The sequence below is a fragment of the Girardinichthys multiradiatus genome, chromosome 6 (genome assembly GCF_021462225.1).
Source record: "Girardinichthys multiradiatus isolate DD_20200921_A chromosome 6, DD_fGirMul_XY1, whole genome shotgun sequence".
Lineage (NCBI taxonomy): Eukaryota > Metazoa > Chordata > Actinopteri > Cyprinodontiformes > Goodeidae > Girardinichthys > Girardinichthys multiradiatus.
In genome coordinates, this window is record NC_061799.1 from 6028923 (window position 1) to 6056915 (window position 27993).

Consider the following 27993-nt stretch of genomic DNA (forward strand, 5'->3'; position numbering starts at 1 on the left):
AGTGTCCGCTTGATCATCAGTACCACTGCAATTACAAAAAAAATTGATTTGTTACTCTCTACTATACCTGATGGTTCTCAGGCTTTATTACTACCTGAGCTGTAGAATTTAGAAATAAGTTAAACAGAACCTGAAGCTTAACTAAAAGCAGAGCAGTGTGTCCACCCCTGAATGGCTCAAAAATGGGCCAAAATGTGTCTTAAGACTTATCCCTTACTGCCAAGTTTGTTTAGATGTAAACATCTTCGTGAAATCTGTAAGGGGGCAGATACCTTTTGAAATCACTGTATATATCTATATACAGTGTATATCTATATATATATATACTGTATATATCTATATACAGTATATATATATAGATATACACTGTATATAGATATATACAGTGTATATCTATATATATATATACTGTATATATCTATATACAGTGTATATCTATATATATATATACTGTATATATCTATATACAGTGTATATCTATATATATATATACTGTATATATCTATATACAGTATATATATATATAGAGAGAGAGATATGGCTGGAGGGACAGAAGGATGGGCTCTCACTGGGCTAAATTCATACTAGAACCACCCAAGAATGTCACTGTTGTGCTTTTCTTCGTCTCACTCCGCTGATTTTTTTCATCTCAAAGAAAAACAGAAGCGCTATGTGAAGTCATGCAGACCATCAATCACATCCCTCAATCTGCATGACACGTTAAAGCTGATATCTCTGATATTTAAGCAGAGGAACGTTTCACAGCGTGTGCCATCTGGCCAAAAATAAATATTCTCATGCAAACCAATCATTCACATACCCATATAACAAATGACATTATGGGGCCATAAAAGGCAACGTAAAGGAAGTGTGCAGGATTTGAGCAGCTTTTATTATAGTAGAAACGCCTCTAACTGCGGTAATAAGTGGCTATATCCACATGGTGTTTTCACTGGGGAAAAGCTGTGTGTGATTTTTGTTTCCTTTGCATTGCCTCTTCCTTGGTTAAATATTGAAACCTCAAGGATGTGATTTTCTCATAACTGGCCACAGATTGTATCCGTAATCCGGCTTCACAACATATACGATCAGACACATTTATTGGTACCTCTGGTAAAGTTGGATGAAAAACCTTCATTACTGTAACACAATCGCTGAAAAAAACCAACCTTTAAGTAAATTTTTTTTACTGTAAAAAAACAATGTTAAGGAATTTTTTAACAAGATCATTGGTACCACTGTTAATGTTAGTCCTGTAGTCAACATGCTTTTACAAAATACTAAAATACTGTAAAACCCTTGTTTCCAACAGCAAAACACATTGTCCTATAACATTTCACAAGGTTGGAGCATGCAGAGGGATCTTTTCTCATACCTCCCTGTATCATCCAGAGTCCTGAGGCCACCCTTATGCTCCCTTCTCTTTAGCTCCCCCACAGGTTCTGTACAGGATTTAGAGTTGAGGACTGAGAAGAAGAAAGTTGATTTTGTCTACTGAACCAGTTCTATTTAGATTAGGCCATATGTTTTGTATAATTATCCTGTTAAAAGATCCAGTAACATTCAATTTTCAGTTAAGCAGGTTAATATTCTCCATGCATTTCAAAAAGTCCATGATGCCCTGCACTTGAACAAGGTTCCCAGGCCCTTTGGAGAAGAAAAGGGTCCACATCACAGATCCTCCATAGTTTTTGTTCCATGCTACACCAGCAGTTCAGTATGCCTCCCAAACAAGCTGGCATATAGAGCAGATCTAATTGTGTTTTGTGGTGACTTGGTGACCCTAAGATGACCCTCTTAGCTGCAGTTCCCAAACCTGTTAGCTTCACATCAAAACAAAAACATACAAGCCTTTTTTTCTTCAAATGATCAATTTTTAATATGATTAAAAATATTGACTATATATCTTTAAGTCTACTTTTTGTCAGTTTGTTGAAGATTTAAACAGCTGAACTAGGCTCAGAAGGTCCTGCTCCTGTAGGCCGAGCTCCTCCATCAGAGTGTTTAAATACTGCACTGATGCTGACATCTCCAAGGCTTCACGCACCACCGCAGACACATCTGATAACCTAAAAAAATGAGTGAGAACACAAAGCAAAGCATGTGACCTCATGTCTTGAATGAGAATATCTCCCGAATTCAGTTTAACATAATGAAGAACCATAACTCTGCCAACTCTCCATACAAATATGCAATAGTGAGTGTGAGGAGCGACAGAACTGCCTCTTGGACCAGAGACAGACACGGAGGAGATCTGAGCCACAGACAACCAAAGGCCCCCCAGGGCACGGGAACCCCAGGAGGACCACTGCTGTTACTACTACAAACCACCCAGAGAAGAGCAGAGGAGAGCCCGAGGAGAACCACCCAGCAGCCACCGTGCAGAAGCCCCAGGGAGCTGCAGTGACGAGCTCACAGGCCCCGCCAGCAGCCGACTATGCCGGAACCCCAATACCCGACTTCCAACCCCAGCCCAGACCTCAACCAGAAGACCCGCTCTTTCTCTTGGCTTCCAATCCCAGATGGCAAACAGCCCGCTCAGATGTGTCTTTGATGCGTGCTGTTGTAGAATGCATTTAAAAAGAAAAACTGAACCTTCAAAGTCTACATGCAACTTAACTATTAGGAGTGGACACCAGAGGTGAGGTTAATGAAATATATTCCCCTCTGGATGCCATTAAGAGTGTCCACCCCCAGGGCCCTACACAAGCGTGTCATGAAAATGTTTTAAGTGAGAGTTGTACATTAAAATTGGGGCCCAGGCTGCCTTGGGACCACAGAGATGGAAAACCCTCGAGGCCCTCCAATGATGTACTTTGCATCATTGTAGTGGTAGTGTTATTAAGCAGACATAGCGAGGGGATAGGGATGGAAGGACTGGGGGGCAAAATACTCTCCCAGGGAGCCAGCTACCCGGCTGAAGCCAATAGGGACCCCCGTTTGTCGAGTTCCAACAAAGGAGAGAGGCACAAGCACATCCACTGGGCCCCGAGAGCCAACCAAAAACCAGGACCAACACCTCCAGCCCCCAGAAAGAAATTGTTTGAATGCAGTTAACTGCAGTTTTTAGAGAGGCAGTAAAAATGGGGAGGTGCTGGTCTTGTTTATAAATAGATTGAAAATCTGCCACAAATCTCTAGTAGCAGCTAGTTGTCGAATTAGCTGATGAGTCAACACAGACAGCAAAGGCCAATTGGATGCCTCTTAGGCACATTAGACACACATTCTGAGATTGCATGGAGGTGGGCGCTTATATGGATCAAGTGTGCCAAGATCCCTCACACCAATACACTTTTACTACCAGCCTGAACTGTTGGTGTAAGGCAGAATGGATTCATGTTTAATGGTGTTTATTCTGAATTCTGACTCTACCATCTGAATGTCATGGCCGAAAATGAGACTCGTCAGACCAATATTTTTCCTGTGTGGTACTGTCCAATATTGGTAAGCCTGTGTGGATTGTAGCAGCAGTTTCCTGTTCTTACTGACAGAATGAGTACCCAGGGTGGTCTTCTTTTACTGTAGCTCATCTGCATCAAGGTTCGACATGTCTTGCATTCAGAGATGTTATTCTGCATACCTTGGTTGTAACAAGCGGTTACGTGAGCTACTGTTGCCTTTCTATCATCACCAGTCTATCCATCCTCCTCTGACATCAGAAAAGCATTTTCCTCCATATAACTCCCACTCACTGGATATTCTTTCAGTAGATCAGCAGACCAACCTTCTGGTACCAAAACCCATGTTACATTAAAAGTCGCTTAAATTCATTCTCTCCCGTTCTGATGCTTGTACTGAACAGCAAGTCATCAGCTGATTTGCTATTTCTGTTCACTACCAATTGAAGAGCTGTACCAAATAAAGTGGCCGGTGTGTGTAGCTTGTGTTGGTCTACATAATACAATACATGAATGTCTGTAGTTGTAACAGGACAAAATGTAATCATCTGGCTTTTCTAAAATTATGCCACTTAGGTTGTGAGTCTAACTCACAAACTCTGCTGCTTTCTTTTTATCCCTCTCTCCCTGTCGTGTCCTCTCTTCCAGTGTAGAGGTGCACTGCTGGTTAATCTCCGGTTTAACTCAGGGTCTAATGTTGCAGCTACGGGGGGCAGGTATCTATTATTCAGCTGGCCCAAACAAAAGAGGCCAGACGAGCTCCACAGCTGCCACACAGCGGACAGATAAGACAGCACACCAAATTATTCATGATGGAGGAATGGAAGGACGGAGTGGAAGAGAAGTTCAATGTGAACTGATGAAATCAGAGTGCCAGAGGGACATGTGACAGGCAACCCACGTTTGGTAAAGAACATTGTAAAAAAGTGCAGCAGTGTTCTTTATGTCACTATCTACATAATTCTAATGTCTACGGGAGAAAAGTTACATCATCAGCTCAGGTGATGGATTGTTTTAGTAAAACTACACCTTAAAAACAGTGATTTGTAAAATTTGAAAAATAATCACCTCTAATCAAGCCAGAGACGGCCATGGTTTACAAAGCTTTTTTCCGTGCATAAAGTTATCCACCCATACATCGTTTTCTTTTCAGTCCCCCAAACATCTCTAAACTGGTGGAACACCTAAGTTTGTCCAGTTCAATTTGTTTTCAAGTCTGTGTAGCTCTTTCCTTCAGTGGGACTGACATGCTGTGCAAAAACACACTATTGCTGGTCTCAAAAGGACTTACTATACAGATACTGAAATGGTGGTAACAACTAAGCAAACTGAGCTGGGACCACTGAGGGAGCCATAAATCAGGACGAGACAGGAATCAGGTGAGGGTTTTCCCAGAAAAAGCCGAGCTGGAGGAGTGTAGGCTCTGTTTGAGTGTGTGTTTGAATTTAAAAGTGTGCCGGGATGACAGTGTGTGCATTCTGTGGTGCATCACGGATCTGGAGAGGGCCAATCAGTTTGAGATAAGGCTGTGTGTACTCAAGACGGGAGCAGCACGGAACTGTCCGTGAATGGCCACACACACACATTTATACACCATATGGCATAGTCAAAACAATGCCCCAACTTATTGTATATTGGTGAAATTAACTAAGAAGCAGAGCTACAGTCAGTCCACCTCATGAAGAATTTAAATACATGTTGTAAACTTACAGATGCAGAAGCACCACAGCTATGAGGGTCCACTCTGGAGTTTTGTGAATAATGTTGGTGTTGGTGAACCTTTAAATAAAAACAGTAAGAAGCAGAGGCCATCATAAGTTCAGGTTAAATACATGATGTGACAGTAACACACAAGATGAACACAGACTGAGTCCAGTTAAGAGTCCAGTAATTTCTTACATTTCACTTTAATCAGACTTTCTGCAAACAGGAAAAATAAGATGAGCACCAGCAAAGCCCCTGCCTGCAGCACTCATGCTGGTCCTTCTATAGTTGTAGGCTCTTGTCAGCTGGACTTCCTGCTGGAAGTTGGACTCTGAAACTGCTACTCTGCTTGGTTTACTTTAAATCAACAGCGCCTTGTTAAAGTATTCACACCCTATTGAACTTTTAAACATTTTGCCATGTTTACCACCAGTAATGTGTCTGTATTTTATTGGGGTTTTATGTGGTAGACCATCACAAACAAGCACACAACTGTTAAGTGGAAGGAAACTGATACATGGTTTTAAGTGTTTTTTACAAACAGAAATCTGTGTTACATGCAGTTGTTTATTCTGAACAGTTTACTTTGATACCCTAAATAAAATCCAGTGTAACCAGTTGCCTTCAGACATCAACTAATTAGCAAAATAAAATAAAAAACATTTTTGTAATTTAGTCTTAGTAGAAATAAAATATATATCCAAGCTTTGTACATCTAACAGAGCTCAGGTCCACCCTTCATCAGAAAACAGAAAGTATGGCACAACTGTAAACCTACCAAGACATGGCCAGACTCATAAACTGACAGCCTGGGAATGGAGAGCACTAACCAGAGAAGCAGTCAAGAGGCCCATGGTAACTCTGGAGGAGCTGCAGAGTTCCGGTTAGAACATGAGAATGGTTAGGCACAATTGTGGCTTTTTTTGTGGCAGTTTTGACCAATAGTTTTAGTGAACCAGACTGTCGCAGTTTTGTCAAAAAAACAATTTTCATCACTTGTGTTTGTAGATAAGTAGTGTGGAGAACAGCTGATAAAGTCTAAATTTGCTAACGTTGCTAAAAAAGCATTTTGAGCAAAGCATAATTATGATTTAGTCTGAAAATCTCTGCATGAGAACTTAATAAGCTTAATCTTTAGCTTGAATTCAATTTCTTCAATACTTAAAGGCTCTATAATTATTATATACCTATATGTTCTTTATAGGCTCACATCCCTCATAAAAGAATAGACTTAAAGCACAACAGTGACAGACGCACGTCAGAGGGAATTGGAGATGGGATAACTTCTGATTAAAAATAAGAAGGTGCACCACAGAAACCCCTACACTACATTTGTTAGATAATCATTTTAGTTTGTCCAGTAAAAAGCCTTAAAATGGTTAAACATGAGATCTGGTTACAGTGAGGTGATGACACACATGAAGTTCTCTTGCAATCATTGAAGGACCTTCTGGCCCTGAGGATACGAGGAAATAAAGCACCCAGGTTTTAAATTGGGCCAAGGGTTGCTTCATGAGACGCATCTGAAGCAACCAGTTGAAACAATATTGTTTAACAAGTCAATGATAACTAGTCAATGCTCTTTTTGGTCCGTTTTCCGCTTTCAAACACCAAGAACTTGTGATCAAATATTTGTAAGGCCTGGACGCATAAAACAACATTTCTGAAAGTCCAGACCTGAATCAAACCAGGAGTGTGTGGCAAGCTTGAAGATTCCAGTTCATACCTGCTCTCCACTGAGTGTGAAGAAGAATGGAGAGGAATTTCTGTCGGTAGTTGAGCAAAGCTTGTAGAAACATACCCAAAATGATCTGACCCTGTCATTGTAGCGAAAGCTGGTTCTACAGCGGGTTGAATATTAATGCACAACATTTTTATTTTTTTTTGTTTTGGGTATAAAAAAAATATGAAAAGCCTGGATTATTTTCCTTCCACTTCAAAATGATCAACCACTGTGTGTTGGTCTATCATATAAAGTCCCAATAAAACACAATCACCCTGCTGATTTCGCAGGTTTTCCCACTTGCAAAGCGTGCAAAAGCCTTTATTTTTGTCAAAGATACTCTTCAACTGTGAGTGATGGAGTCAAAAACAAAAATCCATTACCGCCACCAACTGGTAAGGAGTGTAACAGCTTCATCAGTAGTTTTAGATTAGTACTGGTAAATTTGTGATTTGTACTTGTATTGTTGCAAAGTTGTAACTTTGTAACTTGAATTTCTAACTTCTAAACGTGTATTCTTACAGATGAAACATCTGATGTCACATGTATATAAAAGTTGACAACAAGGCACAAATACAAATCTTAAATTTGTTCATGTTTATTTATTACATTTACCAAATTAAACACCTATGCATATGTTTTTTCGACAGGTGTCTTACCCCATACAGTAGCCTATAATAATCATTATAAAGGGTTGTTGTGTGGGTGCCAAGAGTGGAAAGTTAAAAGTTATTGCAGGGCCAACACAGAGGGACAATTACCTGTGGATCCACACACACACGCACACACACAAACACCCCTAAGGATTTTCTTCCAGCTACAATAAAAGTTAAACTAAGAATAATGTCCTAACCCATCTGAGTTCTAGAGATACAAATCCGGACAGAAAGACGATACCTGTAAGAACCTGTTGAGACAAGTGTGTGTGTGCCGTACTGACCTTAATGTCCTGACCAGGTTGTTCAGGTCTGTGGAGATGTCGCTCATGGCGAGGCCCACTGGACCTACAATGTTCCTGAGACTGTGCAACACAGGATGACATATGAGTAATTTTATCATGGTTATATTCATCCTACGTATCTGAGTTCTGCTATCTGTTTATTTGCCGCTTTCCTGATGTTAATATTCCACATAAACCATGAATAATACAAATCGCCATTTTGGCAAAATTTTAGGATTCGTGAGGATTCTTGGAACTAAGCAAATCTTGGGCCCAATCAGTGATGCTGTACGATTGAGTTAGGACAGAGGTCTGACAGATAAATATAAATCATGAGATTCAGCTTGATTCACACCAATATTGCTTGCATTGCTTACAAGAATCTATTAAGAATATATTGCATGAACGTTAGGAATCAGTGTACGATTCTTTAATGTTCTTGACAGTTTGTGGGCTTTTCCATCAAGATGTTATAAAAAGTGATGAGGGACTAGCAGGAGTGAATGTTATTGCAATGATGACTGTTAATATTTAGAAGTGAAAAGGTTTTAAGTGAAGTGAAGTGATGGTTTTTGGACATAAAATGTAATAAAAAAATAAATTAAAAAAATAAATTTTACTTAGTTTTGTAATTTCTTATTTATTTTTTAAATATATATATATATATATATATATATAAAATATATATTTATATATATTTTTTAACTTTTTTTATTATTTTCCTTATTTCTTCATTTTTTCCAAGGTCAGGCCCAAAAATGAACTGCGGATTTGTTAAGAATTAGCTGAGATGTTTTGGGAGTTCTGAACCAAAATTTTAAACAGCTCAAAACGTTTGGAACGAATTCCAGATTTCTCAATAATAGCAAGAACTGACTAAGAATAAAATATGAGCTAGTTATAAATTCAGGAACTGATTCTTTCAATTCAACTAAGAATCCTGAAATTTGGCAATGTGTGTTATTTGTGGTCTGTGTGGACTGGGGGCTTAAAGTAACATCCAGTGCAGTGACAGGAAACTATAGAGGGGTGCAGACCACGGTGACAATCACACACATCTGAAGGGACCACTGATTCGGAGTTTTAACTAAACAACAACAAAACTCAAACTAACAGGTTTTCCTGCAAGTTCATATAATACACACACACACACACCAGCAGCTGAGTTTCTCCACTGTAATCCGTTTCTGGATGAGGTCCTGAGCTTGGGAGTCAATAAGCGGCAAAACTGGACCCGTTGATGCCGAGTCCTGCACTGTGAGCTGGCATGAGGAAAACAAAAGTTTGTGTTCAAATAGTTAAATTTAAGTATCAGGATATATTAACATGAGCTGAGATATAACATGACATATTACACTCAGCTGAATGCAGATATGTGCATACACTGTATAAAACACACACAACCGTTTTTTTATTCACTGATAGTAAATCAGATCAAACCTTCCCTGTTTAGGAAAAGTTCAGATGATGATGACATGGCTTCGTTAGTCTCTAATTGACTATTTTATACCTCTGGGTAGCATCTCAAACACACTGTTTCCTTGTGTGACATCTTGGAAAAATCTGAAGAATCATCCAAGTTATCCAGAACAGAATGGATAATTATGTATGTGTCTCTTTATACTGTGTATGTAAATACCTGTAGTCAAGCCAAATTACAGAATAAGGACCAGTCAAACTAATGCCCTGTTTCCATAGCAGTCATCATGCAGTCGTTCATGTGTTGAACGACTGCATTGATTTGGATTTGGGTCAACAACACAAAGATTCAAAACACAGAAGCAAATTAACAAAATAATTGCATATAATAACAAGAATCTGCAGTGGCTCAGTCAAAGTCCAGATAACAGCCTTCAAATGTTGTGCTGGGCTCTAAAGAAACTGTTCATAAATGTACTGAAGCAAAGAGGAGTGGGACATAAACATTTCCTAATGAGACTGGTAAAGTCAACTAACAGACTGAGACCCAGTCTATAAAGTTGGGTCAGTAATGGGCTGATTCAAATACTTTTTCGCCTGCTGCTTCTGCATTCAGGTATATTCTGTGTCTATACAGAATGATACAAGTTAACTATTAGAAAATATCTTTCACAAAGTTCCACTATGGCATCCTTTTCACAAAGCTGCAGCCACAGTTTCCTCCTCTCACCTTGTGTGCACTCAGCTCCTGCTCTTCCTCAGGCAGAATCCATGTTCCTTTGTAAAACTCACTGACTCTTAGCTGCAGCTGCTCCATCTCCTTCTGCAGTGTCTCATAGTCTGGAGCTGCGGCCAGTGGCCTCTCCTGCTCTTCAGCTCCAGGCTCTGTCATGTCATCATCATCCTCGAGGTCGTCTTCATCCAGTTCCTCCTCCTTTGTTTCTTTTAAATCACCAAACGGGGATCCCAGTGAATGATCAGCTCCATACAGGAAGCTTAGAGTCTCATCTGTGCACCATTCGTTCAGCGTCCTCTTCAGGCACTCCAGAAGATTCAGCCTTACTGAGTCCGGATCAACTTCTCTGGCGTGCTTTTTTAGGAGATCCCTCAGGCCGGCAGCTCCTTTCCTGCTCATGCCCACCTGGGTGATGCTGAGACCTGGTGAGTTTGATGGAGCTCCAGTTGGAGTTGAAGATGCTTGTTTGCTTCCTGCTGAGGGTTTAGTTCCAATAAATGAAGCAGTGGGTGAACTTGTGACTTCAGTCTGTGTGTTTACAGGCACGTCAGTGTCGGGAATGACTCTCTCTGACACTCTACACTCATTTAGCTTTACCATGGCCTCGTCCACACTTTGGTCCTCAGGAGATGCATCATTATCAGCACACAACTCCATCCATTCCTGCTCTCCTCTTACTTCCCCCCATTTTTCTGGGTTTTGAATTTGAAGGTGTTCAGTCTGGTTCCCGTCTTCATCTGTGTGTTTTGGAAGGTCGGCCCAGTGCACCCGGAGTCTCTGCTGCTGGGAGACCACGGTGGAGACAAAGTCCTGCTTCGGGTCACTCTCACTGCTCTGACTGCAGTCACCTCCTGCAGAGCCACGCTGAGAGTCATGGAGGTCCTCAGATGGAGCAGCCGGGGGGTTCTCAATGTCCTCCTCGTTGAGGCGCCTCTCTGACAGCATCACCTCCTTACCAGAGCTCCCACTGGACACACACACACACACACACACACGTAACACACTTTCAGTCCATTTACAACCTCATGTCAAATCGTCACAAACAAATTTTGAGATTAATTTTGACTTTTATTATCGGTTTAAAGAGTTTGAACATTAATAATCTTCTCATTGCAGCTGATATATTTTCATTCTGTTTAAAGTACAATCATGGGGAAAAAGTAAGAACTCCCTTTTAAATATTTAGTTCTTTATCAAGAAATGTTCATATATCAATGTCTGATCTCAGTTCCTTTCTCTGCTAAACAAAGCGAAGATATGATTACAGGTAAACACCAAAAATGTACCTGGTTTTATTCATTAAACAAAAGATAAAAGAAAAGGTAAATGAAAATGAAAATATGAATTTTTAACTGTGGAAAAAGTTAGGAGAGAGCTTCTTGTCCAGTCTTCTCATTCGTCTGAGGAAATTTTGCCGCTTCTCCTCACTTTCAGCTTGAGGAGCTTCCTACATGTACAACCCTCTGATACACAGTAGAATTCATGGTCCTGTTGCAGCAAAGCATCCCCATACCACAACACTTCCACCTCCATGCTGGTATACTTTTTTCAGGAATGCTTTATTTGGTTTATGCTACAAATGTCTTATGTTCTGGCGTCCAAATAATTCTATTTCAGAAGTCCTGGCCGTTGTCTACATTCTCTCTGGCAAATTTTACCCTGGTCTTTATATTTTTTGTTAGAGCGTAACGGTTTCTTACTTGGGCAGCTGCCATTAAGGTTAAACTTGGGCCCTGTGTAGCACAGTGGCATAGCAGGCTCACCATGGAGGCTACAGTTCTCCATGCAGCCGTCCCAAGAGCAATTCCTGACCCTCGGGCCATTTGCTGCATGCCTTCTTCTCTTCTCTCTCTGCCCTGTTGGGAGGTTCTTTCTAGCTCATTGTGTGAAAATCCTAAACCAGCAGTACATACCCATCTCCTTTCTTCAGCAACCTAATCTGCGGAGGACTGCCAGGAGACACAAACAGAATATTTAGAACAGTTTTACATCCCACAATAGCTTCCAAAGAAGAGAGAAGACAAAGCAGCCACGTACCTTTCATGCTGCCTGAGCCAGAGAGGCGTCTTTGATATCTGTAGCTCATACTCTTTCGAAGCTTTGTAGCAGAAGTTACTGCAAAAACACTAGACACCAACAATAGGAACATTTGGATGTTTCTTTTAAAAATGATCTGATAATAGTAAAAAATAAAAACCCAATGTAAAGCACTTACCTTCCGCTCTGTGATGTCATAAACCCGGTTTGTCTTGGTAGATATTTTATACTGTTGACTTGGGATCTACAGATTGAACCGTTTTGATGAGTCAGGACCAAGCAAATCGGAACTTTTGAAATATGAGATTTAGTTATTGAACAGACCCGGTGTTGACTGGGATAAAGTGTTTTACCTTGCCGAGTTTGTTTGGACATAGAGGATAACCACAGAGTTTGGCAATGAATCTCTCCTCCACAGTGTCTTTGTAATTAGCAGGAGTGATGAACCTGGCCTGTAAAGAAGAGACAGAGAAAATGAACTACACTGCTGTTAAAACAGAAGATTTTTTTACTGGAATCTCAGGTGATTCTAAACCAGAATTGTTGGTCATATTCCACCTTTTTAAGCAGAATATGATACAAACAGCAGCGGTTTTTCCTGCAGCAGTTAATGTGGAATGAGGGCTTTTGGTCTCTGTTATTGTGTGAAGTGATTCGCCTTTTGAAATTTGAACGTATATCTATTTTGGCAGAAACACTGCTCACAGGTGAACATAAGGTGACATTCTCTAAATATCTGAATGCACATGTCTAACTGTTCAATGTTTCGGTACTTCCTGTTTATGAATTGAGCAATACATTTCCTGGTTGAATCAGAACTGATATTTAAACAGTCCTCCTCATCATGCTGTTCACATTTTGACATCATGGGACCAAGACGACGTCTAACAACAGATCAGCAGCACCTCGCCATTACGAGGCTTTAAGCAGGATGTTCCCAGATGTAAGTGGCCACTGAGCTTAGAGTGTCACAGAGTGTCATCAGTAGGTTGCAACAGAGAGAGTGGAAGAGTCACAGAAAGACATAGAAGTGGAAGTACTTTAGTACATGGCACACTGATGACCTCTTCAGTGCGAACAGTGCCCTGTGGAACCGCATTATGAATCCACTAAAGTCCAGGCACATTTAGGGGAGGTAATAGGCACCCAGGTGTCATGTCAGTCTATTCAAAACAGTCATACCAATCGTTTAGAAGTTTGTGTGTGCTAGACAACCTGCAAGGGTACTTGACCAAAACAGGCATCATCATCTTGCATGGACCAGGGAGCATTCACGCTGGACGAGGGACCAGTGGGCCTCAGTTCTGTTCTCTGATGAAAGCCGATTCAATTTTAGCAGAAACGATGGCCGCTAACGATGTTGGAGAGGTATGCTTCGGCCACTGTTGTCACCAGACAGGCCTTTGGTAGTGATGGTGTTACAGTGTGGGCAGTTGTGCCTAGTCAATACAGAACTGCCCTACACTTAGTGAATGGTACAGTGACAATACTACCATAGTATCTGAATAACGTCATTAATCCATCCATTTGTGCCCCTGCATGAACAACACAGGCCTAATTTTATTTTAATGGATGACAATGATCCAATTCATTGAGATTGCATCATTAGGGAATAACTGCTTGAGACTGGGGTACCTCGAATGGAAAGACCTGCACTTTCTCTACACCTGAATCCCATAAAAAGAGATTATGAGATCAGCAGTCACGACTAGAGGCTCCTAACGTGTAACGTTGTGTGCTCCAAATTTAGGATTAAGCTGATTGAAATTTGCAAAATATAAAATATCAGTCAAGAGCTGTCGCATGCTTTGTCTGTAAACACCACAGTGTTTCTGTCCAGAATATAAAATATGGAACATGTGGCATCCTCCATGACAGTCAAATAGCTACAGACCTTAGTGGTCGGTCAGCAGGGCTGAATTAAGCCTTCAATTCGCTGTATCGTAGTGAGCAATGCGTTGTGAACCAAGTAATATTAGCCTGTGTTTATTCTAAAACAATGGCAAAGTTTGTGCCTCAAAAAAATAAATATATACGACACTAGCTGTGATCATTAATATAATCCCTCTGTAGGAAAAAAAGTTTTATTTTATGTTTTAAATAAAAGCAATTAAATGATATTCCATGTTTTTTGTTTCACGTTTTTGTGTAAAACGGTTTAACCATCACATTCTCCTCAAAATCTAATACCTGACCACGTCGACAGCCTATAACTGCACAGGTTTTTATTTCTGGGGATAAAATTCTGATCACGCCATAAAAATTGATGAATAGAAACAAAAAACAACAGATTATCTTTAGTCAAAGACTTTGTCTGATCTGGTGTAGTACAGACTGCGACAAGAGATCCCTCCTGCACACAGTCGTCACCAACTACAATGATGCTATGAAGAAAGTTACTCTTATAGATTAATTACATATTATTCAACTGAACTGTGCTCAATTGAACTGAAAACCCTTTCCATCAAAAACAATAAAAAAATGTGGCTGCCCTGATTTTTAGACATTATTATCATTCCAAAATGATGGAATGGTTTTGTCCATGCTATCTGATAGTTGATTACTGTGTTCACATCAGTGTCATTTACTGTTCATTTATATTTTACATTAACAGAATGTTTAGATGTTGGATGAAATATAGCCCCATGATTTGTTTTGTTTCATGCAGAATTAAAAAGCTGAATAAACATCCACCAACAGTGAACAGTCCAGATTCAATGAATGGGTTCGTCTTATATTCTTTAGGCATATATAGTTAGCTGTGAACCTGTATAAACTATGCACTCAGTAAACCTTTCCAATAGGTGAAGGGAGATAAGCTACATACACAGTCAATCAGGAAGTCTTCAGCCACACTGTCCTCCAGGAGGCGCTCCACTACCGCCAGGGCTCTTCTCTCCAGCTCCAGCTTCTCTCTCAGCCTCTCCTTCACCTTCTCTCTCCTGATAAATAAACAGCTTGCTGTTCAGTACACTAACATTTAAATTTCTACCTGAGTTTACTAGTGTAAACTGTTTTCACACCCTCTTGCTTCTTCTTCCGCGGCCCGTAGTTTGGCACATCTCCCACCTGTCAGAAAAACCAGAACAGAGTTAAAGATACTTTCCTCTGGTCTATTTTTTCCACTAACAGATGTGCACTGGCCATAAAAATGGATTTCCATAATGGGGTTTCTCAAAATATAAAGTGTAAAACAATAAAGAAATAAGCGCAAATTCTGCTTCAGTCAAATCCGAATTCTGTCTCGCGCGGCTCGGAACTCTGTATCCAATATGGCTGCTGCCAATAAACAACACAGAGAAAGTCTTTCTGACAAGTTTGTATCACATTACAGCAGTGGAGCACAGAGTGCTGTAAACATGTTTATTCGGTGTTTGAACGAACAAAGTGGATCAAAATACATTATCAGTATGTCTTTATGTCTTGCTACTTCTTGTTAGCTACTTAACAATTACCCAGTCACACTGTTTCCAACTTGCAACGAGGACATGTTGGATGTAACATCACTACCAGATCCGAGCTCTTGACAAATTGAATGAGCCGTTACTAAACAAGCGTGGCACATGAAAGACGCAAAATCACTTACTCAAAAGGACTGATTACATGCTTTATACCTTATGTGATGTCACTAAAGGTTTGTGCCCGTGAAAGACTTTTAGGGACAATTGTTTTGATCTTGATTTAATTTTATGAAATAGAAACACTACCTATGGCCCATACGCAAAAACTTATATCTACCGAGAGTTTGAATGATGTTACAATAAAGTCTGGCACGCTAAATATCACATAAAGAAACTAAAAATGGCTGCTGACAGTTTACCACAGGGACTCATGTTTGTTTTCGGCTTTAATCAGCCAGACAGTAAACAGCTTCTCGGACAGAGCGTGAAAACCTTCTTCTAGCTTGTCACCAGCTGTAACAAAGCTGCTCTCCAGATAACAGACTGAATATTGGACCTTTTTTGGAACTTTTAGCAGAACCGCCTCTTCTCCTCCTCTCTTCGGTCTCCATGCTGTTTCTGTTTTCTCTCCGCTCAACTCTGACCCGTGACGTTCCCATTGTACGGCAGCCGGGACGGCCACGCCAGTTATTCACGCTGTATTCGGAAAGTGTGTCTTTAAGTGTGAGTGTTTTTATTTTTAACCGGGCAGTGTGGGGGCGTGTGACTCCATTTTCTCTGTAATGTTTGTCTGTTCTTCCCCCGCAGGCATTTTAACTTTGTGTGAACGGCTGGTTAGCTTCAGTGAAAAGCTTCCCTTTTGAGCTCAGATCATCCAGAACTAGCATCTAGCAACGTAGCCTTAAATGACTTTGTTTTAGATTAGTTTGTGTGGTTTATTCATACGTCGTGTGTGCGAAACTTTAATTTATATTATTCTGCTCTTGTTTTGAAGGATTGCTTCTTGAAGATACAGCCTATGTAAGGACAGCAGAGATGGCTCTGGAGCAATTCAGTGATGTGGTCCAGAGATGTGTAAGTGCCACTGATGTCCTCCGATAAACATGCTTTCTTGATTTGGTTGCCAAACATCCCATATTCTGTTTTCCTTTGACACTGTCCTCAGCCAAGATCCTCATCCTGGTCTGAGGCTGAGTGGTCTGAAATAGTTTGTAAGATTTTTCCTGTCCCGCAGGAGGAAGTGGCTTATATTTGTTGTGGATATCAGTTTGTCTGATATAAATCTCAAGCCTTATAGGAGACAAAGTGAAGGGCAGTTGTTCTTCTTCATCATCCTGGCTCATCCTCAATGGCGAGAACAAGGATAACAATGTGGTAGAAGAGAGGAGAAATTGAGAGTAAAGAGGGCCAAGGGTATGGAGCTTGATTTGTTATTGTCTGGATAAGTATGGAAAACATCCACCCTCTCTCCCTCCACCACATGCTTTGTTTTTTTGCAGGTTTAGAATTCAAATCTTGACCCCTAATCAAATAATTTTTCATCTGTACAAAATAATCAGAAGCTGGATTCATCTTCGGCCGTCCATCCTTGCATTTACTACAGAATATAAGTTTGTCCATGATGGACAGAACTGATCGCTTTGCAGCCCTTCCTATAAAAGGGACGTCACATCACTCCAACCTGCTGCTAATATTGATCAAGCTCTGCACTGGTGGCAGCAAAACTCTGCTCTTGCTTTACACTCTGGGACAATCTGAAGCTTCCTCAGTGCATCCAGAAATGTTCTTTCAGCTGTAACTTTCTTAGCAGCAGGTTTTTTACACATAAGGCCAAATCAATGCAAATTAATGATATCAGCATGCTTTTCTGGAGGTAACCATTTTTAACATAGGATGACAAAGATTTCAAGCACATATGCTTATGTTTTATAAGACTCAGTTTGGATTGATTTCAACTGGACTCTTTCACAGCTTCACGTGTACTGATGATATGACTGTACTCAAAGGAAGTTGGCTGATCTTGTTGTGCCAGGATGAAAATATTGTAAACTTGTTTTTTGTTAAACAGGAAACATTAAGGCTAATAAGACGTATCTGGAATGAGAGGTCTACATCTGAGCACTTTCTACAATATTTTAAAATCAGTCACCAAAAACCAAAGCACGTTTATCTGACTACCAAAGTTTTGGGCCCAAACTGCATCTTAGCCTGTCATGTCTCTATACTCACATGCAGTTCAGACATAACAGCATAGTAATAAAAATAAAAATAAAGATTTGCTCTTATTTTCTTCATTCTTGATTGTCTTTAATAACCATCTTTATCTCTTTATGTGTCTTTGTCAAACAGGAAGCACTCCCAAATGACAGCTACACCTCAGATGATCATAACGTGTTCACGATTGCTGGGCGAACCTGCATCGAGGAGGGAAACAGCCCGCAGGTCCTCAGTATCGTCCTGGATGAAAAGAACCAGGTACATTTCTCTGGGAAGATGCCGGTAGTGTGCGTTACTCACTATAATGCCTAACAGTGCTTTTAACATTAAACTGCAGAACATAGTGAGGAGTATGGGCTGGAATCTGCTGCCGCCGCTGATTCAAGTGCTGCTGAAGAAAGAGGATAAAAACCTCCCTCAGTGCCTGTCCATTTTTAACCATCTGTTAGAGGTCTGTAAATCTGCTCACCTGGTAAATGTAGCAGAACAAACCTCTGGATTCATGAGTATAAGTTTGGAGCCTTAGTGTGTGAATGTTGTATCTCCTTTGGTTTTGCAGACCTGCAGACCTAAAGAGTTACTTATTGGCCTATTGGAGCAGGTGGAACATGATGATCCTGACAGAATCGCTGAGAGTCTCCACCTACTTTTGAACCCTTTACAAAAAGGTAGCCAGTACCTTTAATTATCTTGCAAATATAAACTCAAAAATACAGATCCCGGTTTTGTAGGGGTTAAGCGCGCAACCATGTGCAGAGGCTATAGTCCTCGGTGCAGCTGTCCCAGGTTTGAGTCCCAGACCCGGCAACCTTTGCCAAATGTCTCCCCCGTCTCTTTGCCCCTCTTTCCTGTCTACCTACTATCGAAAAATGAAAAATAAAGGCCTCTAGTGCTGCAAAAAAAAAAAAAAAATACAGTTCCTTGCAAAAGTATGCACACCCCCTGAACTTTGTCCCATTTAGTAACATTACACTGCCAAGTATTTTATTGGGATTTTATGTGACGGAAACAGAAAGTAGTGCATAAAGGGAGGAAAAGAATACATAAAAAATAAAAATAAATACATCTAAGAAGCATGCCATGTCAATTTCTTTTACAAATAAAAATCTGAAATCTTTGGTGTGCATCCCCTTTTAATCTGGTACCCGTAAATAACTACAGTCCATTTAATCACCTAACTGGTAAAAAGAAATTCCACCTGTGGATAGTTTACTGTATAAATCCAGTTGTTCTGTAAAGGCCTCAGAGGTCTGTTAGAGCAGGGGTTCCCTAAGTGGGGGTCAGAACCCCCCGGGGAGTCGCAAGACACCAAGTGAGGGGTCATGGGAATATCCAGATTCATTGTGATGTGACCACTTAGGTGTATGGAGGGTTAAATTTTTTATCAATAAATGTACCATGAAATGTCCCATTAAATACTGAAATAATATACAGTACTGTCAAATGTTTTAGGCAGGTGTGATAAAATGCTGTAAACAAAAAATGCTTCCAAAAATGGAAGTATTAATCATTTATTTTTATCAATCAAAAACATGCAATGAATGATCAAAAGAGAAATCTAAATCAATATTTGGTGTGACCCCTCTTTGCCTTCTCTGGTGCTTATCTCCAGCAATCTATGGGCGAGAGGCGGGGTACACCCTGGACAAGTTGCCAGTCCATCGCAGGGTAACACACAAACAACCATGCACACACTCATACACCTAAGGGCAATTTAGAGTGACCAATTAACCTAACAAGCATGTCTTTGGACTGTGGGAGGAAGCCAGAGTACCCGGTGAGAACCCACGCATGCACATGGAGAACATGCAAACTCCATGCAGAAAGACCCCTGGCCAGGAATCGAACCCAGGACCTTCTTGCTGCAAGGCAACAGTGCTACCAACTGCGTCAACTGATGATTGTTCAAAAATAAACAATCATCATTTATTTTTCTGAAAGCGTTCTTTGTTTGCAGCATTTTTTCACACCTGCCTAAAACATTTCCACCGTACTGTGTGATGAATTAATTAAATCATATATTCATCGAAAAATACAATTATTTCAACATAAAGTGTAAAAACTCTTTGTATTTTTAAGGGGTTGCCAGTCTCTGGCATTGGTCACAGGCTGAAAAGTTTTGGAACTCCTGTGTTGGAGAACATTAGAGAACAGACAGCATCATGAAGACCAAGGAAGACAGTAGACAGGTCAGGGAGAATGCTGGGGAGATGTTAACTGCAGTGTAAGGTTATAAAAGTATATCCCAAGCTTTAAACATCTCCCAGAGCTTTGCCCAAAGCTTCATCTGACAATAGTATAGGTATGACATCTTACTAAGATATGGTCATTCACCTAAACTGAACGGCTGGGCTAGTACTAGCATATATTAGAGAAGCAGCCAAGAGGTTCATGGTAACTTTTGAGGCACTGCAGAGATCCACAGCTCAGGTGGCATAATCTGTTGACAGGACAACTATTGGATGCAGACTCTAAACATCTGTCCTCTATGGAAGAATGGCAAGAACAAAGCAATTATTGAAAGAAAGTCATAAGAAGTCCTCAAGCCTTGTAGGGCTCACAGGAATCATGGAAGAAGGTGCTCTGATCAGATGAGACCATAACAGACCTTTTTGGCCTTGAAACAAAACACTATGCAAACACCATGCCCATGTTTCACCATGGGCATGGTGTTTGCATAGTGAATGATGCTTTATGCTTTATCAACAGAACAGCCAACAGAACAACCCTAAACACACAGCCAGAGCACTTTAAATGGGCAAACCTGGTGAAGACATGCCAGTGAATCATTTTTCTTTTGCTAGCAAAGTATTGACTGAGGCTGTGGGAAGCTGTGTATGTCACACACAAAAAATACCATATCATTTTCCTTCCACTTCATTGCTCCTTTCTGTGTAGATATGTCACATGAAATCTAACATTTAAGTTTGTGGTTGTAGTTTGAATACTACCAGTTAGATTTTGTGATCAGATCACCAGCTCGGTTTTCTCTGTCCCCTCAGTGCTGCTGTGCCTGGGCAGCCGAAAGGCTTCCTCCTTGGGTATGACTCTGTCCTCTGTGCTGGACCAGCTGGTCAAACTGCCCGTCCCCGTCACCAAGGAGCAGGAAGAGGATGATGTCTTTTCACTTTGTCGTTGCTGCACTGACCTGATCCAGTTCGTCAGGCCTTTTGTTGAGGAGGCGAGACTGAATCAGAGCAGTGGAAATCAGTTGGAAAAGTCACATAAAACAGCAAGTGGACAGGATGAGGGAGCAGAGGATGAGCTGCGGACAGACCTCCTGAAGTTGTGAGTGAGAAAATGCTCCATCAGCTCAGATGTTGATGGAAAGAAAAGTTTCCCATGTTGAAAAAGCCGTATGATTGGATTTATCTCTCTGTTTGCAGCTGCATGAAGACCCTGAGTCAGCCTTTGTTGGACGTACAGATTAGGGATCCAGACACGCTGCCTCTGTCTCCCCTCAGGACTTTTGCTTCGGAAATTCTGGTACCATTGAGTCACCATTGCTTTGGGGAAGATTGTAAATGCTACAGGATGAGGTATTGTTTTATCTGTGAACCTGTGCTTTTGTGTGTGGTGTGCAGGACATTCTTGGCGCTGTTGGAGAGTCCCTCCCAAGTCTCCTTTTCCATCCTCTGCTAAAGAGGAAAGAGGTTCCAGGCTTCCTGGAGGAGGAGGTCCATTATCCAAAAAGTTCCCTGGCCAGCTTGGCTCACCTGGTTTTTGTCCATCATCTGGCTGCTGATACTTTCCCCAGTGTTTTCAGGTTACTCAGAAGAGACGTCTTTAGCTGTGAAGTATTGGATAAACATCCAAATAATGTTTGCTGGAAATCGTTCTTTATTTCTCTAACAGTTACTGAAATATTGTTTTGATTTTTAAGGTAAAATTAACCGTCATACCTCTCTGTTCTTTCTCTACAGCCCTCTGTTCTGTCTACGGAGCAACATGGAGCACATTTCCATTCTTCTGTCACGGTAAGGCACTCCATCCAGCCTGCTCCTCTCTATAAAACTTCTCCAAACCCTTCAGGTTTCTTTGCTGCTGCTTGGTAACTGAAAGTTTCAGCTCCCTCCATAGAACGTCTTTAGGACTGAGGTCTGAATTCGGCCTATTGTTGCTCTGCTTATGCATTTTGGGCCATTGTCATGCTGGGAGAGAAGAAGGATCTTTGGGACTGCTTTCCTGCAGAATGACTTGCCCGCATTGAGGGACCGGTGGTCTGTTCATGTTCCTGTCCATGGCTGCTCAATGCAGTGAAGTAAACCTGCTGAGAAAACAGGGCCAAAACATCATGTTTTCACCTCCATGCTTGAGAGCCAGTTCTTCAGATCAGACTTTCTCCTCACGAGCCTGGTTTTGGTCCTACCAGACAACCATACTTTATCCATCATTCAGATATTGAACACATTCCTGTAGATATGCTTCTCAAACAGGAGGCTACAACATCTCAATTACTGTGTAGTGTATGTTACCGATGGTGCACTTGTGGACTGTGGTCCTATCTACCATCAGATCATTAACCCTCTACTCATGTTGATTTCTTGGCTGATCCCCTCACCTTTCAAAAGATTATAGAAAGATCTTGTATTTAATTCCAGACTGAGGCAAACTGATGGTCCTTTATTTGCATTTTTTAACTAATCATGCCAACAGTTGTGACCTTCTCACCAAGCTTTTTATTGATTCTCCTATAGATCATTCCAGCCTTGTGCGTATCTACAATGTTGTACCTGACATTCTTTGAGAGATGTTTGGTCTTGCCCATGGAGATCCTGTCATCAGGAGAATCTGTAATTTAGTAACAGATTGATCTGTGTGCTTTATGGCCAAATAACCAATCCGTAGGAGACAGAATCCTGACCTGTTTGTAGGGGATCAAATTAGGGTTGCACAGATTACAGTTTTCTGGCCAATCACCAATTACTGATCCTTAAAAAGCCTGACCTGCCGATTCTGATTTTCGGCAATACATATTTTCTTTTGGGTTCTCACCGGGTACTCCAGCTTCCTCCCACAGTCCAAAGACATGCCTGTTAGGTTAATTGGTCAATCTAAATTGCCTTTAGATGTGTGAATGAGTGTGTGCATGATTGTTTGTGTGTTGCCCTGCGATGGACTGGCGACTTGTCCAGGGTGTACCCCGCCTCTCACCCATAGACTGCTGGAGATAGGCACCAGCTTCCCTGCCACCCACTATGGAAGAAGCAGTATAGAAAATCACTGACTGACAATTCAAACTTGTTTTGACTGCACTTGAGGCAGTGTTCTCAAATATAAATGAAAAGTTTAGAGCATTGCAGATATTTTGGCCTTTCATTTTTCACATTTTGAAAAGAAACAAAACTTGCAAAACAGGTTAGACAAGTACATAAGATTGGTGAAATAGCTCGGTGGATGAGATCAGAATTAATTCCCAGATGTATAAATACAAGAAGTAATTTAGACATCCACCTTGTCACAACTAAACATACTTTTTAATGTTTGGCGGTTATTTTTTCCTCTTTATAGACCGGAGGACTCCAGACTTCAGAAAGGACTGGTAAGTTGAACTGAATCACACATTGGCTTCTAAATGGATGTTTGTGATTGATATATTTTAGAACATTTATTGTTAAATAAGCTCTAAGTGTTTTTTTGTTTATAGCATTTGTCTAATCGTCTTTATTGTCTCATTAGTTTCCCAACACTCACTCAGTTCATGCAGACTCATGTTGTGTACCACCATGTTCGGCAAGGATCACAGGATGTTGCATATCTTTACCAGACTTTCCTCTCTCAGACATCATGTCACAAGTTCATTTATGTGTAGTCCACAAAATAGAAAGGACAGATTACTTTCCCAATTCCCCCCAATGAGACCTTCAAACTCTTCATTTTAAATCCATGTCAGGTTAAATGTCACATAGTGCCTTGCAAGTTATTCAAACCACCAAACCTGTTCACATTTTTCCATGTTACAACCACAGACTTTAATGTTTTTATTAGCCTGTCATGTAACAAACACAAAGTAGCACAATTTTGAAATGGAAGGAAATGATGCATGGTATCTAGTTTCTTTTACCAAACTCTTATGTAGTGTGGAGTGCACAACTAATAACTGTCCTGATGACAGACTCTCCCACTTGAGCGGTGGATCTTTGCAGCTCCTCCAGAGTAGCCTTGGTCCTCTTGGTTGCGTCTCTGATTAATACAGTTATTGCCTACTCTTTCATTTAAGGTGGACCTCCATGTTTTGCTAGGTTTGCAGTTGGTCCTTCATCTTTCCATGTTCAGATGATGGATTGAGCAGAGCTCTGTGAGATGTTTAATGATAGAACTTCACTCTGCTTTAAACTCCTCCACAACCCTGGTCTTCATGATGCTGTTTATTCTCTAATGTTACCTAACAAACCTCTGAGGCCTTCATAGAACAACTGCATTTATAACAACATTACATTACACACAGGTTGACTCTATTTACTGATTAGGTGACATCTGAAGGCAGTTGTTTGAGCTGGAATTTATTTAGGGGTATTGAAGTAAAATGGCTGAAAACAAATGCAGACCACACTTTTCAGATTTTTATATGTAAATAAAAAATCAAATTTGAAGGTATCATTTTCCTTCTACTTAACAATTATGCACCACTTTAAGTTGGTCTATCACTTAAAATCATAGCAGAATCCATTGAAGTCTGTGGCTCTAATGTGACAAACTGTGGAAAAGGGGCAGAAATGCGTTTGCTTGGTATGGTATGTTTGTTAGTTTCTCCACCCTAACAGGAGCTGTATGAGAAGAGTATGGTCCGGGTGGAGGATGGCAGTCTGCCAGCTGATCTGCTTGAGATTAAAACCTTCCTCACTGTACCACAGGTGATAAATGTTCCGTGCAAACATCTTTAACCCTCTTTATTACATTTTTTGCAGTTTGCTGTACTAATAAGGTCTGTCCTGTTTTCAGGACTTAGTCAAGGTCATGACAGTTTGCCCTAATTATGATCTGGTAGGACCTCCGGACATTTTGTTTTATTTTACTGGTTATACATTTTGTTTAGGTTTTTTCGTGAATAAATAATAAAACCAGTTTTTGTTGTTTGGCCTCAGAGGACTAAAGGACTGAAGGTGTTCCAGCTCAGCATTGATAAGTTTCACCCTGAAGCCAAGTACAGATTCTTCCAGTAAGCTCCACATTCCCTCTGTAGAGACAGAAGAAATGTTTTCCTGTCCCAGCTGTTGATGTATTTTGTATTACTGTCTCAGATACATGCTCAGGACAAGTAATCACTCAGGGGTAGAAGGCTACGTCATTAAGAACATCAAGAATCAGATTGATGCTGCTCTGCAGGTAACGTGGCAAGCTTTATGTGTTCGTTTCCACCAGGGTTTGGTGCAACGGCTGAAAACATTCCTGCAGTGTTGGGTCTCCTTCTGTCTTTAGCCAGGTAACAGTAACATCTGGTTTGAGGGAGCTCACCTGCTGCCTCTGCTGCGTAAGGTATTTAGTCTTCCAGATGGCCCAGAGACGGACCTCCTGCAGAACCTGGACAGGTATCCACACATTGACTTTAATTCTAGGTTATTCTGTGGAACACCAAAGGTTTGAAAGGAGAAAACCTCCTCTATCTAGCTTGGTTTAGTTTCTATTTTTATTTATTTTTTATAACATCTCATGTCCCACAAATTAGCACTCAGAATTGTTGATGCTCCACTTGATATATATAAAAAACTTTATTAGAAACTGCTTTGGGATTATTTCAATTGCAATGGACACTGAGACAGAAATGAAACGGATGTAGAAAGGCAAGACAGAGGGAGAGGTCAGGCAAAAAGGAAAAAGGGAGAAAAGGAGAAAAGAACAGAGGAGAGAAAGAAGGATGAAGAGAATACCAGATAACCCCCGTAGAAGACTGCTTGTACACCTGCAGAACCATATATAACAACAGCAATATCACCGAAAGGTGCACGGTACTAATGAATACAAGATGTATTTAGTGCTAACTGCGGCTCAGTATACTACATCTGTATATACAGATATTCACACCAATGGATGTCGTACACTCGCTCACACTCCCCATACATACTCTATACTCCAGGTCCAGGTACCGATAACCCAGAAGGGCAACCAGCCCCCAGACCCAGGAGGTGGTCCCCTTCGTTCCGGGTTGAAGACAGGCAGACCAGCCCAGACTAGTGCCGGCACCGCCCGAACCCGCACGACCTTGACCCAGACCCCGACCCCCGCTCTGTAAAGCATTAATTAGTAGGCCCAGAGTAACTCTGGAGGAGCTTCAGAGATATACAGCTTAGGTGGGAGAATTTGGTTGCAGGACAACCATAGTGACAAAGAGAAAACCATTGCTGGAAGTAAGCCATAAGAATCCCGTTTGGAGTTTTTTCACAACCCATGTAGGGAACACGGCAAACATGGGGGGAGCCGGTGCTCTGATCAGATGAGACCAAAATGAAACTTGGTCTACTGTAGAATGCTGTGTGGATGAAACCTTCACACTCCACATCACCCTGAACACTCCATACCCATGCTGAAACATGGTGGTGACAGTGTTATGCTGTGGGGGTGCTTTTCTTCTGCAAGCACGGGGAAGTTGGTCAGAGTTAATAGGAAGATGTACAGAGTTAATATCAGGTCAATCCTGGAAGAAAACCTGCCAGAGACTGCAAACGACCTGAGACAAGGACAGAGGTTCCATCAGGACAACAAGCTAAAATATACAGTTAAGCCCAGAATTATTCATACCCCGTGCAGATTTGGATTTATTATTAAATGTAAAAGGCATTTCTTGCCAACAAAACACCTTTAAAGGAGAACAAACAAAAATATATATTTTTATTCACATTATTAGAAAATCGGATGCCAGAAATGATTTATACCCGTTTCAATATTCAATGGAAACATTTTTATTGGTATTACAGCAATCAAACCTGTCTTATTGCATGTGTCAAACAGTAATTCCTGTGATGATGAGCTGCTCTAGGAGGTTGGAAGGCCCCCCTCCCATCACCTTAACCTTCAGCTTCCTCCACAGATTCTCTAAGAAGTTGTCTTGCGTATGTTTTTCTACAGAGTCATGGAGTCTCTGAACCTACTGCGGTACCTGATCATCAGAGACAAAGTAACAGAGAACCAGGTGAGTGCAGACTGCAGTCTAGCAGCAGCAGGAGGAGAGCCCAGTAGACCTGTGGTGAAGAACAGGGTCCAGTGCTGCTGAAAACACACAAAAAGAATCTTGAACATTAGATTTATATCTTTTAATCTGTATGTTTTAAAGTATAACAGGTCATTGTAACTTATTTTCATCTTGCAGACAGGCATCTGGACAGAACTGTATAAAATAGAAGATACGTTCATGAAGCCTCTGCGTGTCGGGCTGAACATGTCCAGAGCCCACTATGAGAGGGAGCTGCAGGGCACCATGGAGAACAAAAAGAAGAAAACCAAAGGTCAGTGTCACCAAAAACATTTCCCCAACCTACCAGAGACAGCTTGTTTTTCTAACAGCTTGCTGCTGTGTTTTCCTCAGACAAGTCAGTACTGTCTGTATCTGTCGGTGGGGATGAGTTGCCAAAAATGACATCAGAATCTCAGATTCAGGTCAGTTACTGCATGGCTTCCAAGCGACATAACAAACAGCACGATTACATGTGACTGGAGCAATGTGAATGAATTTAAATGGGTCCTCTTAGGCTCTGCACTCGGCGCTCCACACGTTTGACATGATCGAGAGTGTGTTGGTGCGGATAGAGGAACTCACCGAGGTGAAGGACGGTCTGGAACCTGCCGGAGAGCTTCACCCTGTCAAGACCTAACAAACAAGACAGGCGTGTTTTATTTCTTTGATATTGTATGTAAATGCATCATTTCAAATCATGCAAATGTTGTTCTATTCTCCGTATTTCAGATTTGTAGTATTCAGTAAAATTTTCTACAATTAAATTGTCAGCTCTTCACTTTACCTCGTGTATATTCTGATAAAGCTGTAACTGATAACTGGATCTTTGGTTAAAAACACGTCGGATTTCTAACTTTTACACCCGAGATTCAAAAGGTTTCATACATCTGATTCCATCTGCAGCTTTATTACTACTCAATAATTTACCTTTCTGTACATACATCAGCAAAGTCTGTAAAGATATTAAAATTAGGCCAAGTGAACATCCAATTTATGTCATGTCATTAATAACAGATTCATTTACTTTGTCATTATTAATTTGGCCTTTTAACGATGTATTAGAAAACTTCTTTAACTGAGGTGAAATGATGAAATGACAATCAATTAAAAAAAACAATAAATGCAAATATTTGAACTTATTGTGAATTTTGTCTAATCTATACCAAATCAATTAATATGTGCAGGCTCTACCATCCAGGTATGTTAATAAAATAGGACACCCTATGTTTGTCCTTTCATTTTGTATTTA

General features: G+C 40.8%; 2 protein-coding genes across 4 annotated transcripts; one reads left to right on the forward strand and one right to left on the reverse strand.

Annotated features, from left to right (window-relative positions):
* Positions 1-1072: 1072 nt before the first annotated feature.
* Positions 1073-16054, reverse strand: rpap2 (RNA polymerase II associated protein 2). Its single transcript, XM_047368285.1, has 12 exons — positions 15915-16054; positions 14981-15026; positions 14785-14899; positions 12311-12409; positions 12136-12201; positions 11958-12046; positions 11834-11869; positions 9915-10887; positions 8921-9027; positions 7766-7846; positions 5109-5177; positions 1073-2069 (listed from the first exon to the last, which is right to left on the reverse strand). The coding sequence occupies exons 1-12, from the start codon at positions 16015-16017 to the stop codon at positions 1925-1927; spliced, it is 1929 nt and encodes a 642-aa protein (XP_047224241.1). The 5' UTR covers positions 16018-16054; the 3' UTR covers positions 1073-1924.
* glmna (glomulin, FKBP associated protein a) lies at positions 15986-27883 on the forward strand. Of its 3 annotated transcripts, none has more exons than XM_047368286.1 (19): positions 15986-16081; positions 16353-16432; positions 17708-17833; positions 17913-18026; positions 18135-18243; positions 20578-20863; positions 20962-21061; positions 21160-21341; positions 21499-21552; positions 23087-23117; positions 24340-24429; positions 24518-24559; positions 24661-24734; positions 24817-24901; positions 24995-25104; positions 26639-26702; positions 26880-27015; positions 27096-27166; positions 27259-27883. In XM_047368286.1, exons 2-19 carry the CDS (start codon positions 16394-16396, stop codon positions 27379-27381), a joined length of 1836 nt encoding a protein of 611 aa, XP_047224242.1. In that variant the 5' UTR covers positions 15986-16081; positions 16353-16393; the 3' UTR covers positions 27382-27883. The 3 variants fall into 3 exon arrangements, with proteins under 3 accessions (XP_047224242.1, XP_047224244.1, XP_047224243.1); XM_047368288.1 differs by lacking the exon at positions 15986-16081 and adding an exon at positions 16119-16137; XM_047368287.1 differs by lacking the exon at positions 15986-16081 and adding an exon at positions 16180-16253.
* Positions 27884-27993: the final 110 nt, after the last annotated feature.

Coding starts and splice junctions, on each gene's coding strand:
- glmna (XM_047368286.1), top strand. CDS start 16,394: ATGGCTCTGGAGCAATTCAGTGATGTGGTCCAGAGATGT. Junction 18,244..20,577: donor TTTGAACCCTTTACAAAAAG/GTAGCCAGTACC, acceptor CTGTCCCCTCAG/TGCTGCTGTGCCTGGGCAGC. Junction 26,703..26,879: donor ACAAAGTAACAGAGAACCAG/GTGAGTGCAGAC, acceptor TTCATCTTGCAG/ACAGGCATCTGGACAGAACT.
- rpap2 (XM_047368285.1), bottom strand. CDS start 16,017: ATGGGAACGTCACGGGTCAGAGTTGAGCGGAGAGAAAACAGAAACAGC. Junction 9,028..9,914: donor AGGAGCTGAGTGCACACAAG/GTGAGAGGAGGA, acceptor TCCTCATGCCAG/CTCACAGTGCAGGACTCGGC. Junction 7,847..8,920: donor GTGGAGAAACTCAGCTGCTG/GTGTGTGTGTGT, acceptor TGTGTTGCACAG/TCTCAGGAACATTGTAGGTC.